Below are 14429 nucleotides of genomic sequence, written 5' to 3' on the forward strand. Positions count from 1 at the left end.
TCTTATTAAATTATGATAAATTGTTACAAAAATATAAAAATGTTACTGCAATTTGTTGTTTCTGTTTGAGCGAAAGTCATTATAAGGAATAACCAATTTAAAAATATACATTATAGACAATAAGGTCTGCTGAAAAAACTAAATGTTTATTATTTTATTTGTAATGAGTGGCATTTTGAACTGGTTTTCAATCTGTATTGACAGAACGTTAGTCATAATTAAAAAAAAAGAGTTTTTTACCAAATGGAAGTTTAGTAAAAGTTATCTTCACTATGCAGTTAAAGTGTTAACTTCCGTAATCGATGGCCTGGACTGGTTACGAAAAGCATTAAATAAGTAAAATTAATCTACACTTTGTAATTAACACTAAAACACTATAACAGTATAACTAAAACCATAATAGTCTTAATAGGTAATATGTATTAACAGAGAAATATTGCTGTCAACACTATAACGGTTATGGGGTTTCTTAACCTTTATTATACAAATTTATTTTATTTTTACATATTTTTCATGTAATTTATCAATTAAACTGTTAAAAAATGTATTTGACAAATAAAACATCTTACAAAAAAATTCTCACTTCTTTATTGAACTTTAACTGTTTGCAGTTTTATAAACAATCAAAAAAATATAAATTACATATTATATTTTATCTTTTCTTATACAAGCATGGATTTAATGTTAAGTCGGGTAACTTATTTCTTTTCTTTATATCACTCTCTTTTTTAAAATCCATAAAATAAAATAAGTTTTGTGTCAAATCTGATTTTACGAGACTGAATCCATACTTTTGTACGTCTTTTAAGAATGAATCAACATTTTCAAATCGGCTCTCCACTTCTGCAATTTTCATTAGCCCGCTGGAACAATCATGAAAAAAAGTTACACAAATTATATATAAGTTGGTATGTATGCTTTTAAAAAACAAGTTAAAACTTGAGAGAAATAATTTATAATAATTACTTGCTTTACAATGTGATTGTTTTATTCATTCTTTGAATAAAAAGATAATTTTAGTCAATAAATATCTATTATAACAAAACAATTTTTTTTATTATACTTGAGAAAACAGTGTTGATGAATGAAGATTTTTTATTTTCATCAGAGATAAATTATAATGTAAAAGAGATATCAGAGATAAATTATAATGTAAACTCACCCATTCTTGAGAATTCTGTTAGCTTCTACAATGTAATCCTTCAGGTTGGTGCCCATCAACGATAAACAGAAGACAACGACGTTTACTTGGGATGACAGTAGTGGTAAGTGCGCCATATCGCACGCTTGGATACATGGGTCGAGAGACACCAAGTCAAACGAATGCACCTTGTGTGGAACAGTTTTAGCTAATCGACCATCCCCACAACCAAGATCAGCTATCACATACTCTTTAGGCCTGAAATTGAAAAAAAAACATTCAAACAAATACAGCATAATTAGATAGTAAGCTACCTCACTTGTGCTATCTTGGCGTTATCAATAAAGTTCAACGACTGCCAACTTTAAGCTAGAAGTAGACATGATATCCACATCTTGCAAAACTAGGTGATTCTTCCCTGCAGATAATGTGACAGAGATTTTATTGGTCTTGAAAAGGGTCAGAATAAACCGGAATACTAATCAAATTCACGAAATTATTGTAAATATAATACCGAGATGGAAACTGGAACATTTTGTAATATGAAGGATACAAAATTTTGCTCCTTTTGGTTTTTTATTTTATTTGAAGCCCAGAGAAGGCACAGCGCTACTTAACAAATCCACTGCATATAAAATAATGTCATACAGATAAACTTATATTCGTGAATTTTTAAAAGCCCATAAGTTTGTTGAAAATCGAATTCTATTTTCTATTTAAACATTATAAATACTTTAAACTTAAGTGTATTGCTTTGTGTTTTCATAACACATAAAACTGGCTATAAATCCTTGTCATTATTTAACATGACTCCCGTCGACGACACACTAAATTTATTAAAATATGGTCAAGGCAGAGGCATGCCTTCTATATAAGCAGAAAAGCAGTGCCTACCCTGGATTACTCGTGTTCCTTTTAGAAACACGACCAGTGCCTACTATGTCTTATCCTTACCCAACCCTACTGCCAACCCTGATTAAAAACTCTGTGCACACCACTGAGTATAAGCAGTCATCAAATGAGATGGCGGTTTTTATAGAGGAATGAGGAGTAAGTAAAATGGACTTTACTGCATCACATGACAAATACTTACAAATTGGAAATATCTTTAATGATGACATCAAGAGGATTGAGGGGCCACTTGCTGACTTGCAGCCTGTAACCATTGTGATATGCTCCAAATGCTGACGGATCTTCATTGAACAAAAGTTTTGCATCTTTGCTTTCATTAATGTACATCTGTTCATTGAGATATCGAAATCTGGCACCTGTGGAAGAAAAAGATGAACAATGTTCGTTTGCAATACTTTCTACCGATTCTGTTTTTTAAAAAAATCCATATATTGATTTAATATTCTTTTCATTTCATCATGATTGAAAATTGTATGAAAACTTAGATGCATTTCCAGGGTAGCTTGATTTAAGGCATAGTAACCTCTATTCTAAAATAGCAATATGCAATTATGTAGTTAGAATCTACGAATCAACTGTCTAATATCGAATTCAACTGTAGGTAAAGTGAAGTAGTTGTGTGACGCTTGACTGCAAAACTGGTGTCGCGGGTTTGATTCCTGCCAGTTGCAAAATAAATTCACGAAAGATTTACTTCAAAAGATGTATTTTTTACGTTTAACTTCGCCATCTTACTATCCTACCTGCAGACAAGCCTCTAAAAGTATAGGTTTTCCTTAAAAAAAACATGAAAACAATATGCCTGTAAATTAATTATACTTTATAATTAATAATTGACACATTGTTTCAGTCTTTTACATATTGTTGGTAGGGTTACTTGTGATTAGTATACTGAGGGTCGGTCGGCAGACTGTATGAGTATAATTAGGGTCGTGGTTCATTTAAAATGATTGTATTTACCTTTGATTTTTTCCATCATACGTTGCCTTAGAGTTTTTGGAATTGTATCTTTTTTCCCAGTTTTAACTACAAGTTTTTTTTCATCATTATTGCCCACTTCATCTGTGGTCTCTGTTTTTTTAATTTGCTCAGTCAATAAGGAGTTCAATTTCTGCAAGTGAGCTTTGAACAACGGTTTATTCAGCTTTTTCTTATTATTTTTCGATATAGTTTTCGACTTTGAAGATATTTTATTTTCATCACTATCAGCAGTTTTGTCTGCTTTATCTTTTTTATCAGGTAAAACAGATTGTGTCAATTGTTTTTTGTTGTTCAATTTGCCTTTAATTTTTTTGATTATGTTTTTAGATTTATTATTTGCAGTTGGGGATTTGATATTAGTCACTTGGTTTTCCTTTATGGTTTCCACTTCAAAAATGGCATTTAAGGTTGCTTTGGCATCACCGGGCTGTTTTTTCTTCTTACGCCTTTTCCTATTTTTTTCAGTTTTTGTAAGTTTTGATGCACCGTCTGCAGGTTGGATTACTTCAGTATTATTAGATTTGGGTTCATTTTGTTGCCTTAATAACTTCTTTTTGGCATTCTTATGCGAGGCCTGGACACTTTTCTTGGGCTCTTGAACAGTAAGTTTACCCGACAAAGTTGGAGTATTGTTAGATAAAGTTTCATTAGAAGTAATATTCTTTTTCTTCCGTTTCTTTTTCTTTTTAGATTTATCTTTAAGTTCATTTGTTTCGACAGTCGCAGAACCTAAATTATTTTTAGACTTTTTTTTTTTTGAAACCTGTATAACTTCACTGCCTTCATTTATTTTTGAGTCTTCGTTATTCTTTACTTTTTGGCTTTTATTTTTTTGTTTACTTGATTTCTGATCATCCACCTCTTTGTTTGATAGCTTGTTTTGATCGGCATTCTCTGAATTTTTGCGTTTTTTGGTGACAGGTTCACTATCATTTGCAGTATCTAAATCTTTTTTCTTCCTTCTTAATTTCGCTTTCTTGGTCTGTCAAAAAAAAAACAAAATCATTTTAATGCGTATAATATTTATTTTTCCAAAATCACTGAAAGAAATAAAAAACATTCTCATTTTTATTGAGGTTTCTGGACTAGACAAAAATTATCTGTATAACGTTATTATGGATAATTTATACTGATACAATATTTCGATATTACCAAGTTTTCCAAGTTTGCCCCATCAGGTACATCAGCGTCCCACTCAGGCGGAGCAAAGAACTTAATAAAACTCATATTTGAGTTAAGAAATCGACTCCAAATGACACATGCGGTTATTGTTTACAATAAACTAACCTAAAATCCAAACGATTTACCGCACGCCAACGTCAAAGTAACCATAGACGAATTATTTTTGTGAAATATTGCCATGTCAAAAATTATGTAACATATAGGTATGTATAGCGTATAGTCAAATTCGGAGAATAAAAATAGAGGGGTGGATAGAAATACTTTGTTTTCCCAGTGCAAAGAATAATTTACATGAATATTATTTTACATCATTATAATATCATATTTGATGTTATTTACTAGACGTGGAGGAAGTTTTACAATTTTGCTAAAACATCTTTAAAATGTGGAGCCGTTTTATTTGTCATTGCTGAGTTTACATGTAGACAATATATATAATAATAATTAGTTTGACTACGCGTGTGTTTAAAAGATAGGATATTATAATATATTTTTTTTTAATCTATTGAAAGTGTAACATAGAGCTCCGCAATATATTGGAATAGTATTAACTGTATTTCTAATTAGAATCCCATTATTATTCTAACCCTTATCCGCGCCTAATGGTGCATAGGGCACTGTATCGTATTGATGCAATGTTATCTTGGTCATTACTTACACGAAGGCAAGCCGATCACTCCTGCGCTTCAGACACCAGTCCAGGGTAATATTTAATATATATATTAGAATGTAAAATCACTTATATTTATTTTCATCCCTTCCCCCTGGGAATCAAACCTGGGACCTCCAGTACGATAGCTAAACACGCTTACCATTACACCACGGAGGCGGACTATTATTGTAGAATGTAATTACATTGATACAAATTGATTAATTAGTTCAGTGCTCCTGATTTTCGGATATTGGGTAGAATATATTTAATGGGATTCAGATGATGTACGTGAAGGAGCTCAGGTGAAAATCATTACTGCTACGAGATAAGGAAAATAGCAGCAATTAATAGAACAATCGAAGTTGCATACCCGTACTCGTTTTAACTTATGCAACTAGAACTGCTAAATTTTTAAAAGTCCCTCGAGGAAAAGAGGAAAGTCTGTTTTATTATCGAGGAAGTTATAACTTTCAAAATGTAAACAATTCAGAAAACCTGAAATTTCAGAAAGCTTCAAAGAAATTTGAATATATAAAGATGGATTATAGAACCAAGAAAAACAAGAGGCGCTAAGAAATTATAATGTATTCTAAAAACAGGGGCGCGCGCATTCACCCCAACGAGCATGCGCCCTCGCTTCTGTCACTTTTGTATTCCGGTAAAATTGTGCGAATGTTATTTCTTGTATTTACGAATTGTCAATTAAATACCGCATAAGCCTCAAGTTCAGCTTCACCAGATGTCAAACCATTGTTTAGTGTTGACTACCGACAGTGATAGCGATTTGTCTAGTTTGCATAATTTTGGTCACCCCGTTGACTTTTCCCATCTGTAGGATCTCACGATTTGATGCATCCAAATGTGACAGGCGTTTTCTATTTTATTTGTTGAAGTGTTTTTATATTATTGCGTACGATGGTAATTAGTACAAACTGAAAGACGTGTCTGAAATTTGCCCTCTTAGAGGGGTGGAAAAGTACAATTTCGATAATCAGATGACTCAGGTAAGATATTTCTTTCGTAGGTTATGTTTTTCATTATATTTCACCCTTTTGTGGAATTTATCCTTATGTATGGCACATAATACAGCTTTCATTCTGCTAAAAAACAATTTGAATAAAGCATAGGTATGTATTATGTGATAAAATATATGAACCTATGTTGAAATGTGAATTTACAAACATAACAGCTTTGTAGACTAATATTTTTATTTATTTAAATTTACTCGATGGATATAAAAATTATGTAAATAAATAATAGAAAAAAATCTTCCAAACGATAAAATCCGATCAGAATTTTATCACAGTGGATATTTTTTAATTTTTAATTTATTTTATTGATATTTTTATTTCTTTCATCAGCGAAATAAAACTTCAATGTAACATTCAAATAAAATAGGGAAATATTTATTTTCAAATGGTCTGGGTGTTCCTAATGTATTTTTCACATATACCCCCCTTTTCCAACTATCCCACCTGCTGACAAGCCTCAAAAATAGAGGCTTTGCGGGTGATTCCTTAAAAAATAAATATAAATTGGTGAATAATTGATAAATTATATTAATACGATCAAATGCTTTAAGAGCGGTCCTAACAAAAATTTTCCTACATATATAAATATATCAGCTTACATTTTATTATTTTTCTTTACCAATATTTTCCAATGTCACTATATCTGAACTAAAAGTAGGGGTTTGATCACTGCCGAGCTGGTACCTCATTTATATTTGATGATCAGGGTTGTCCCTACGCAATAACACAATAGTAAGGCAAATCCTTAGAGGACATTTTCGAGGCATGGTAAATATAATAATTTATGATAGAAGTACATACTTAAATGGACAAATGCAATCTTTAATGTTGCATGTTTTGTATTTAGGGGAGCATAATGTCTAGTTGTAAAATAAATATAAATAAAGACTAGTCAGTATGTATGTTTCAATAATAGGTAATATTGCCTTGTAAGCAGTAGCGGACCCAGGCATTTAGGAATCAGACGCGTATTTTTCGGTGAATATTCTAATAATAATATGTAATAATGAAAATAAAACATTCAGTTATTTCGCTCGTTAAAAAAAATCATGTTCTTAACGAAGCCAATTATTTCAGGAGAACATTTTATGTTAAAAAATTGAGTGACAAACTATTTAACTGGTTTACATTGGAAAATAAAGCGAATAAAAAATCCCTCAAGTAAGATTTTAAAAATTTTATTTTATTTTTTCAGGTCAGCTGGTGTCGTATTTGGAACTTGAGCCTAGCAAGTGTTCTAGTGTTAACGGTGTCAAATATATTGCTGACAGTTCGCCTTCTCCACACTGAGTGCTCCCACGGGACATCCCCCCAACTCCCCGGCCCTCCCCCCCTCCCGCCCCGTGAGATCCCACCCCCCGTCCCCCCCACAGCCCCGCAAGCTCACCCCTGCATAGATATATACGATCAACACCTTCTCAACCAGACAGAAGACAACGTTTTTGGTGACATTAATTTGGGTCTCGGACGATGGGATTCCACACGTAATTTCAAGATGTTCGACTTCGCCGTTATAGGAGAACAGTTTACTTCCCTTTCTGAGAAATATAAAGTGTGCCTCGCCACTCAGAGTTCTTTAGAAAGATTATCGTCTATGGCGCAGGTGGCCCACAGATGGACGGGCCCCATATCGGCCGCAGTTTTCGCAGCTGCCGAAGAACTGGCCTTGCTGAAGGTCTACATAGGATATCTAAGAAAATGCTATCCGGTAGTGAAAGAGAGAGTCTCTTTTCATCTGGCAATACCATCGGCGAAAAGTGCGCATTTCTCCTTCGCAACATCGTCCACTCCAGATCCAACATTATTCGATTGTGCCAAACCAGAAGCTACTCTGAATCGCTTGCTAAAATACCGTCTGCCGGATACGAAAAAATGGCGACTCAAGCACCCTTATCCCCAAAATCACCTCCGAAATTTGGCGCGGAGGAATTGCCAAGGTTCGTTTGTGTTTTTAACGGACGTGGATATAATCCCCAGCGGAGGACTGACGGAGTCGCTGGACACGTTCCTCCGCCATGCTAAATGCAAAGGCTTATGCGCGTACGTAGTGCCAACTTATGAACTGGATGAGCGAGTTCGTTTCCCGAAAAGTAAAACGGACCTTATCCGCCTCGCGAACAAGGGGCTCGCCAGGCCTTTCCACCACAAAGTGTTTATTTACAATCAGTTCGCAACCAACTTCTCAAGGTAATTTACTCCCATTATTTTCTTTGCGTAATATTATTTCTGTTGGCTGGATTTTGGAAAATTGTAATTCAATAAAATTAATTTTAGTTTTTGTTTACGAAATACAAATATGGTATGATATTATTCAGAATTTATTGATCGAATAGTTTATAATACACAAAAGCAGTTTTACATTGAATCAGTTATTGACTTCAAACTCTAGACAAGTCAGTGCTGAATCGGCACTGCTATTGTGATTTCACGTTAGTACAGCGCTGTCGCGTCAGTGCTGACATCAATATTCCTGGTGTTTATTTCAAAATCAATCCGCTCGGCGGCAGTACTGACATCAGTAACTAACTCAATGCAAACCTGCCTTTATATATTGAAAAATCGTTGTGAATGTTTTTCATACATCAAATGTACAGACGGTTATGAAAAATAATTATTAAAAAAAACTTCGTAATAATGTTGCCAAATTTGATTACCAAAGGAATTCGTTCTAAAAGAAAATATGGATAAACTCTTGCGGAAATATTGGGTAAAATTCGGATTCCTGAGAGTAATAAAATGATTCAATTCGGAGTGAGCGTATCGGTATTCCAGTACAAAACCATCGCATCGGCGTAGCTTCCAGGGAATGAATAATAGCTTAAATATTAATATACCATCTTCGTGGAAAAGAAACGGCTTTTCTGCAGACAGTGATACCGATAAAACAAAATTACTTTTGGTAGAGGCAAGCTCCCTCCAGGTGGCATTAAAGCTTCCCGTTCCATGTACAACTATTCCCGGTTTAATCTTCCATCCGCTTAAATATGCATGCGGAACGATGTGTTTTGAAAAAGCTTTTTTTGTTGTTCCTGTCTTCATAATTATGTGTGACCATATAAAATCCAAGGCCGCTTTGTATTGCCCCAGCAATTTAATAATTCGAAGAGGGACAAAAATTCGATTTTCTTAGCGATGAAAAATAATGAAGATACCGCAAATAATTAATTAGAATACTCAAAAACCGTAGTCATGAAAATAATTTTATTAGTAGTAATTAGTTGAAGTCCGGGATGTAGTAGGTAAAATTTTTATATCATTAAAGTTTTAGTGATTCTTGCAATTGAAAAGGGTGTTTATATGTATCATGCCAAAGATAGCAAAATCTTGTGATGACCTTTATTGTTTTTTAGTTGTCGGTCATCACTATCGAAACGTTTTGTAATGAAAATTCTATTCCACGCCAAAAGTTCGCAAGAAATTTCGGAGCCAAAGGCTAAAAAAAAGGCAGTCAGAGATAATTTAAAGAAGAAGGGATAACTCAATGATGAAAATTTTCTTCAGAAACTTTTTTGTTAGCTCTCATGGACTTTATGATTTGTGATAAAAATTCAAATCCATTGACATAACTTTGTCCCATAAAAAATACATTGTTTAATCGAACCGTGATGCAGAATCCATCGATAGGAATCTTCTAAATTATCAGATTTTTCATACATCTACTGTTCATTAACTGAAAGCTCTGTGCATGCCACTGGATATATGTACATATGCAGTGTAAGTTTTACTTAAAAAGGGAATTTTACCTTTTTGTAAATGCCATGCATTTCCTGTTTTCGGGTGGCACAATAGAACTCAATGAATAAATTACTGATCCTATCTTCACACAGAAGAGAGAATGTGCCATTGGAAGTTCAGAAGTAAATGAAGCACGTGACTGGTCACATCTACTTCCGGCCTTCCGAGACGACCTTATCCCTTATCAATAATGCGTCTAAACGGCCTGAAAAACACTAGGGGTGCGAAAACACATTTCACTCGAAAAGAAAATGTTTTCTTTGTTTCGTCAGGTTTGTAAAAGGACGTTTAGTGAAAACTTCAGAATATTTTAACAGGTATCCAAAATTGATGGGTTAAAAAAGAAGAGTCGAGATTATAAGACCTGCAGCACAAAAACCACGAAACCCGGTCACTGGTCAAATAAAATACATTTAATTAGAAAAATATATATTTATATTTACATTTTTTTCTACAATTTAATAAAATTTCCATACATTTCTACTTAGTACAATCTTAAAATTTAGTTGCGCTGAGCCTTTCCAAAAAAGAGACTGAGCTCTTGGAGAGGGACTTTTCTTCTTACTTATTTTCTTACTAATCTTACTTTCTTCTTAAGTGGAAAAAAAATTAATTGTTATTTCATAAAATGCAGTTCAACCAAAAAATGTCCGTATGAAACAAAAGTTTAATATATACTCGTAAACCATATATACATACAGATATATGGTACGCTTGAATTAATTTCATGAATTTCAATCGGTATCATAAATAATTTTAGGATAAAAATCAAATCTTATTATTTGAGTGATGAGGTATGATTTTACAGAGACAAGGGGAAGATAACAGGATTTGGAAATAAATAAAAATATTTTCTCCTTCTAATACAATCGCTTTCAACGTAAACACTAATAAGCAGGGGATAGGTTATTGATCATCGATTAACATCGAACTAAAACTGAGACATTCCACTCGCCCCTAAATATCATCTTTAGTGATCTGTTATTGGGGAACTTCGCTCTCCCTGGGGAGACGGAACAGTATATCACGAAAAATGGGCATTACGCGGTGCTTAACGAGAAATAAAATGACAAATGTGGCGCGACTTACAAATATCTACTCTTTTCCTTACATGAGCTATGGCGAATCATGCAGCCGACTGCGCGGGGCGAAGATAGCTCTTGTTTCCCCCCAATCTTTCAATCTGGCAGTAATTTTTATGGTATTTTTTCATCCGTTCCCGGCAAGTTTACGAGAGTTTTGTTAAAAATGTTTTTTTTGTACATTCTGGCAGAACTCGCCGTCTTTATCTAGAGTCAAAAGGCTATTATTTTTGCGTTATCTCTTAATTATGCTGTACTTTACTGGTACCTATTTTTTTTAAACTTTGTTTTTAATGGGAAAGATAGCAAAATAGTAAACTGCGTGCAAAATTTATTTTTAAAGCAATTGCCACTGTTTTAGAATACCTTAACATAAATCTGAACATTGATATAGATTTTTTAGTATAAAGGTCTATAACGACTTTGAATACATGTTTGCATGTTGTTAATTTCGCAGATCACTTCAATTGACTGTAAAATGATTTATTTATCTCGTCAAAACCAACGTTCATGGAAACATTGCCTATTTTTTTGACCGTTTCTCGAGCATTTTAATTCTTCAAGTGATTCGATCGATCTCCAAGTGATTTGTTCGTATCTTGAACGGGAGCTTCAACTACCTGCATTGAAATAAGAAAGATAATATTAGTGAGATAAACCTACTCACTAAGTGTACATAAACATACATGTTGTATCTGTTTGAGGTGTTAAAAGCTCTCATGTGTCGGAGTTAGTAAAAAAGGCTCTTGTAAATGGTGAGCATTAAATTCAAATTTACCTTCGCCAATATTTTTCCCTAGACCCTTCCACTCGCAAGTTGCTCAGAGACGCTTGCTTCAAATTTCGTTCTCGTATCACATTTGTTTATATACTCGTACCTTGAGATATTCTTATACGGTAGGCTTTATTATTTTCTCAAATCCTTGTTTATTGCACCCGGCAAGAGAGGGCGCCTTTTGTTTTATTGGCTGGATGTTTTCCGTAGAGGGAAGGTTTCTCTTACAATCTTAATATGCAAAGACGACTGGGCTTTTTAATAACCCAAGTTTTTTTTATTAGCATCCCGGAATGCTGGCATGAAAAAAAAGAGCGAGTAATAATTTAATAAAAAAACTTTTTTTCAATTCGATGTTTTATGATCGGATACGGTGGAGGGAAGCTAATTGAAGTAATTAAATATTGTTTTATTTTATTTATTTAAGTGATTATTTCTCAACTTGATATGAGACGTGTATCATTCTTCACTTTTTTAAGAAGGAAGATGGAAGTCTGAGCATACCAGGGCTTACGACCTGGCGTTTGACTGGCTTAAGGGACCATTTTATACACTTGTGTAACGTTCAACATTCTGCTATGTGCATAAAGTGATCGCTTAAGCCAGCCAATTGCCTGGTTGTAAGCCCTAGGATGCTCAGACTTCCATCTTCTTTCATAAAAAAGAATGATACACGTTTCATATAAAGTTAAGACACCTTTAAAATTGACATCTCATCCGTAGGGCGAACAATCCAGTATCCAATATCCGAGTACTGTGATAATTATTAATAATATTACGAATAATATTATTACAAGTATTGTAATACAATAATACAGTATCCGATATACGAGTAATAATTATTAATAATATTACGAGTAATATTATTACAAGTATTGTAATACAATAATACAGTATCCGATATACGAGTAATAATTATTAATAATATTACGAGTAATATTATTACAAGTATTGTAATACAATAATACAGTATCCGATATACGAGTAATAATTATTAATAATATTACGAGTAATATTATTACATGTATTATAATACTTGTAATATTAAAATATTGTAAATTAACTCTCGATAAAATTAGCATTTTATTCAATGATCTTTGTTAGTTATATTGACATATGAAAAATACAAAAACGGTTTTAATGAAATTTATTTTATAATAATTTACTTGATCTGTTTGGATTCTATATATATTTTAATTTAATATTTCGAAATAAATATTTATAACGTAAAAAAATTATTAAGTATATTTTGATAATATTGACTCGATGTGCGTGTATCATTATTCATGAGAGAAAAAACGTTGATTCTTATTTTATATTAATATAATATATTGTTTGATCTGATCTTTTAAAATGATTCAATATTTAAGAAGCCGGTAGATTCCAATTGGATAGTTGCGATTAAGCGAGCCAGATACTATATAGGGGCTCTCTGAAGGACGAAGGATAATCAAATGTTGGAAAACGTAGAAAGGAGGACCGCAGTTGAAAATTGTCTCTATTTTTATTTACAACTTCATTTGTGTTGCAAAGCGGCAGCCGCAATTTCGTAGAGTTTTTTTGGAATCGCAAATTTGGCTCGGTCCCGTAACCTCCAAAAAGCTTGACAAAATGTTTTCGTGAATAGTAAATAAGGGAAGGATCCCGCAAAACTCTCGTGGGTTTAAAGAGTGCGGGCATAAAGATGAGCTCGCGTAACATGTGATTTAGCGACATTCATTTTTTTATATTTATTCCGACATTTATGTTCCCCTTCTGCCATAAATCTCTGACCAGGTTTCATTGCTTTCGTTATAAATAAATAATATTTTATTTGTTGCGGAAATTGTTATTGATATGTGGATTAGGTGGGTACGTTTCCACGTTTACATCGGTCCCCTTTTTATGGCTAATTGACCAATGATCGCGTCGGCATGACTCGGAAAAAATGAATCACACACATTACTCTTCCACGTTCTCGTGGTATAAAAAAGCACTGGTGAAACTTAACGATATGGAATGATACAAAGTAAATTCTGCTTTGGAATAAGTTTGTGAAGGATATGGCTCCAGTACATATTATTATCTCTAGTTTTCAGTCGGTTGCTCTTGTGAATTTAATTTATGTTGCCATGATAAAATATGGCATCGTTTCATCTGTAGAGTAATCTAAATGTCAAATGCTCGCTGTTTATCGCGATGTATTTTTCTGCAACCTGTGTGGATACTGAAACATTAACACGAAGTTTTGCAATCACGCTTTTTCATGAGGATTAAATTAAGCTTATAACACAAATCACAAGACTGCATTTTGCACTTATAAATTAATGATATTTATGCGCTTATAATCTCGACTCGCGTTATTTTTTATGTATGTATATGAATATAAAAAAAAATCACAAAAAAAAAAATAGCGTTAACCGAGATTTAAAAGCGCCTAAATGTCATCCATGTCATCGAACTTTTTACTGACTGTAAACTGACCAGAGCTTTAATATAGACGCAAAATAATATAAGTTTTATGTTATTAATAGTTTAACACAAAGTTTAGTTTAGCACAAATTTAATTTTAATCAATTACTTCTGAATAATTTAAATTTTACAAGTTCGGCGGAAGGAAGCACAAAAACAGGATGTGACGGTTGTGTAAAATTAGCGATTCAAAATGATTAAAGTATAATGGTATTAAAAGTATTCATAGTGAAATATGTGAAAGAAATAAAGGAAAAAGGATGTGGGATACATATGTACACACACACACACACACACACACACACAAATATATATATATATATATATATATATATATATATATATATATATATATATATATATATATATATATATATATATATATATATATATATATATATATACACATATGTATGTAAATGTGTGTCTGTACTTTAAAACACTTTTTTACCCTGTCGAATATCTCGAGCGTTTTGCATTTAATATC

General features: G+C 32.8%; 2 protein-coding genes across 2 annotated transcripts in view; one reads left to right on the plus strand and one right to left on the minus strand.

The window, feature by feature from the left end:
* Nucleotides 1–572: 572 nt before the first annotated feature.
* On the minus strand, nucleotides 573–4360 carry LOC148303413 (uncharacterized). The gene is made up of 5 exons (XM_088269977.1): nucleotides 4187–4360; nucleotides 3014–4016; nucleotides 2235–2409; nucleotides 1163–1399; nucleotides 573–863 (listed from the first exon to the last, which is right to left on the minus strand). The coding sequence occupies exons 1-5, from the start codon at nucleotides 4259–4261 to the stop codon at nucleotides 653–655; spliced, it is 1701 nt and encodes a 566-aa protein (XP_088126103.1). The 5' UTR covers nucleotides 4262–4360; the 3' UTR covers nucleotides 573–652.
* Nucleotides 4361–5716: 1356 nt separating this feature from the next.
* The window catches only part of LOC148303414 (beta-1,4-glucuronyltransferase 1), a 117003-nt gene continuing 108290 nt past the window's right edge, over nucleotides 5717–14429 (plus strand). Inside the window, exons 1-2 of the mRNA XM_088269978.1 lie at nucleotides 5717–5872; nucleotides 7095–8086. Coding sequence (XP_088126104.1) covers nucleotides 5864–5872; nucleotides 7095–8086 — 1001 coding nt within the window. The 5' untranslated portion in view covers nucleotides 5717–5863. The remainder of the gene's footprint in view (nucleotides 5873–7094; nucleotides 8087–14429) is intronic.

The sequence above is a fragment of the Brachycentrus maculatus genome, unplaced genomic scaffold, assembly GCF_059751285.1.
Source record: "Brachycentrus maculatus isolate JH-2025_06_01 unplaced genomic scaffold, ASM5975128v1 h1tg000370l, whole genome shotgun sequence".
In the NCBI taxonomy this organism is placed as follows: Eukaryota; Metazoa; Arthropoda; class Insecta; order Trichoptera; family Brachycentridae; genus Brachycentrus; species Brachycentrus maculatus.

Coding starts and splice junctions, on each gene's coding strand:
- LOC148303413 (XM_088269977.1), bottom strand. CDS start 4,261: ATGAGTTTTATTAAGTTCTTTGCTCCGCCTGAGTGGGACGCTGATGTA. Junction 1,400..2,234: donor ATTAAAGATATTTCCAATTT/GTAAGTATTTGT, acceptor TTTCAATTTCAG/GCCTAAAGAGTATGTGATAG. Junction 864..1,162: donor AACAGAATTCTCAAGAATGG/GTGAGTTTACAT, acceptor TGATTGTTCCAG/CGGGCTAATGAAAATTGCAG.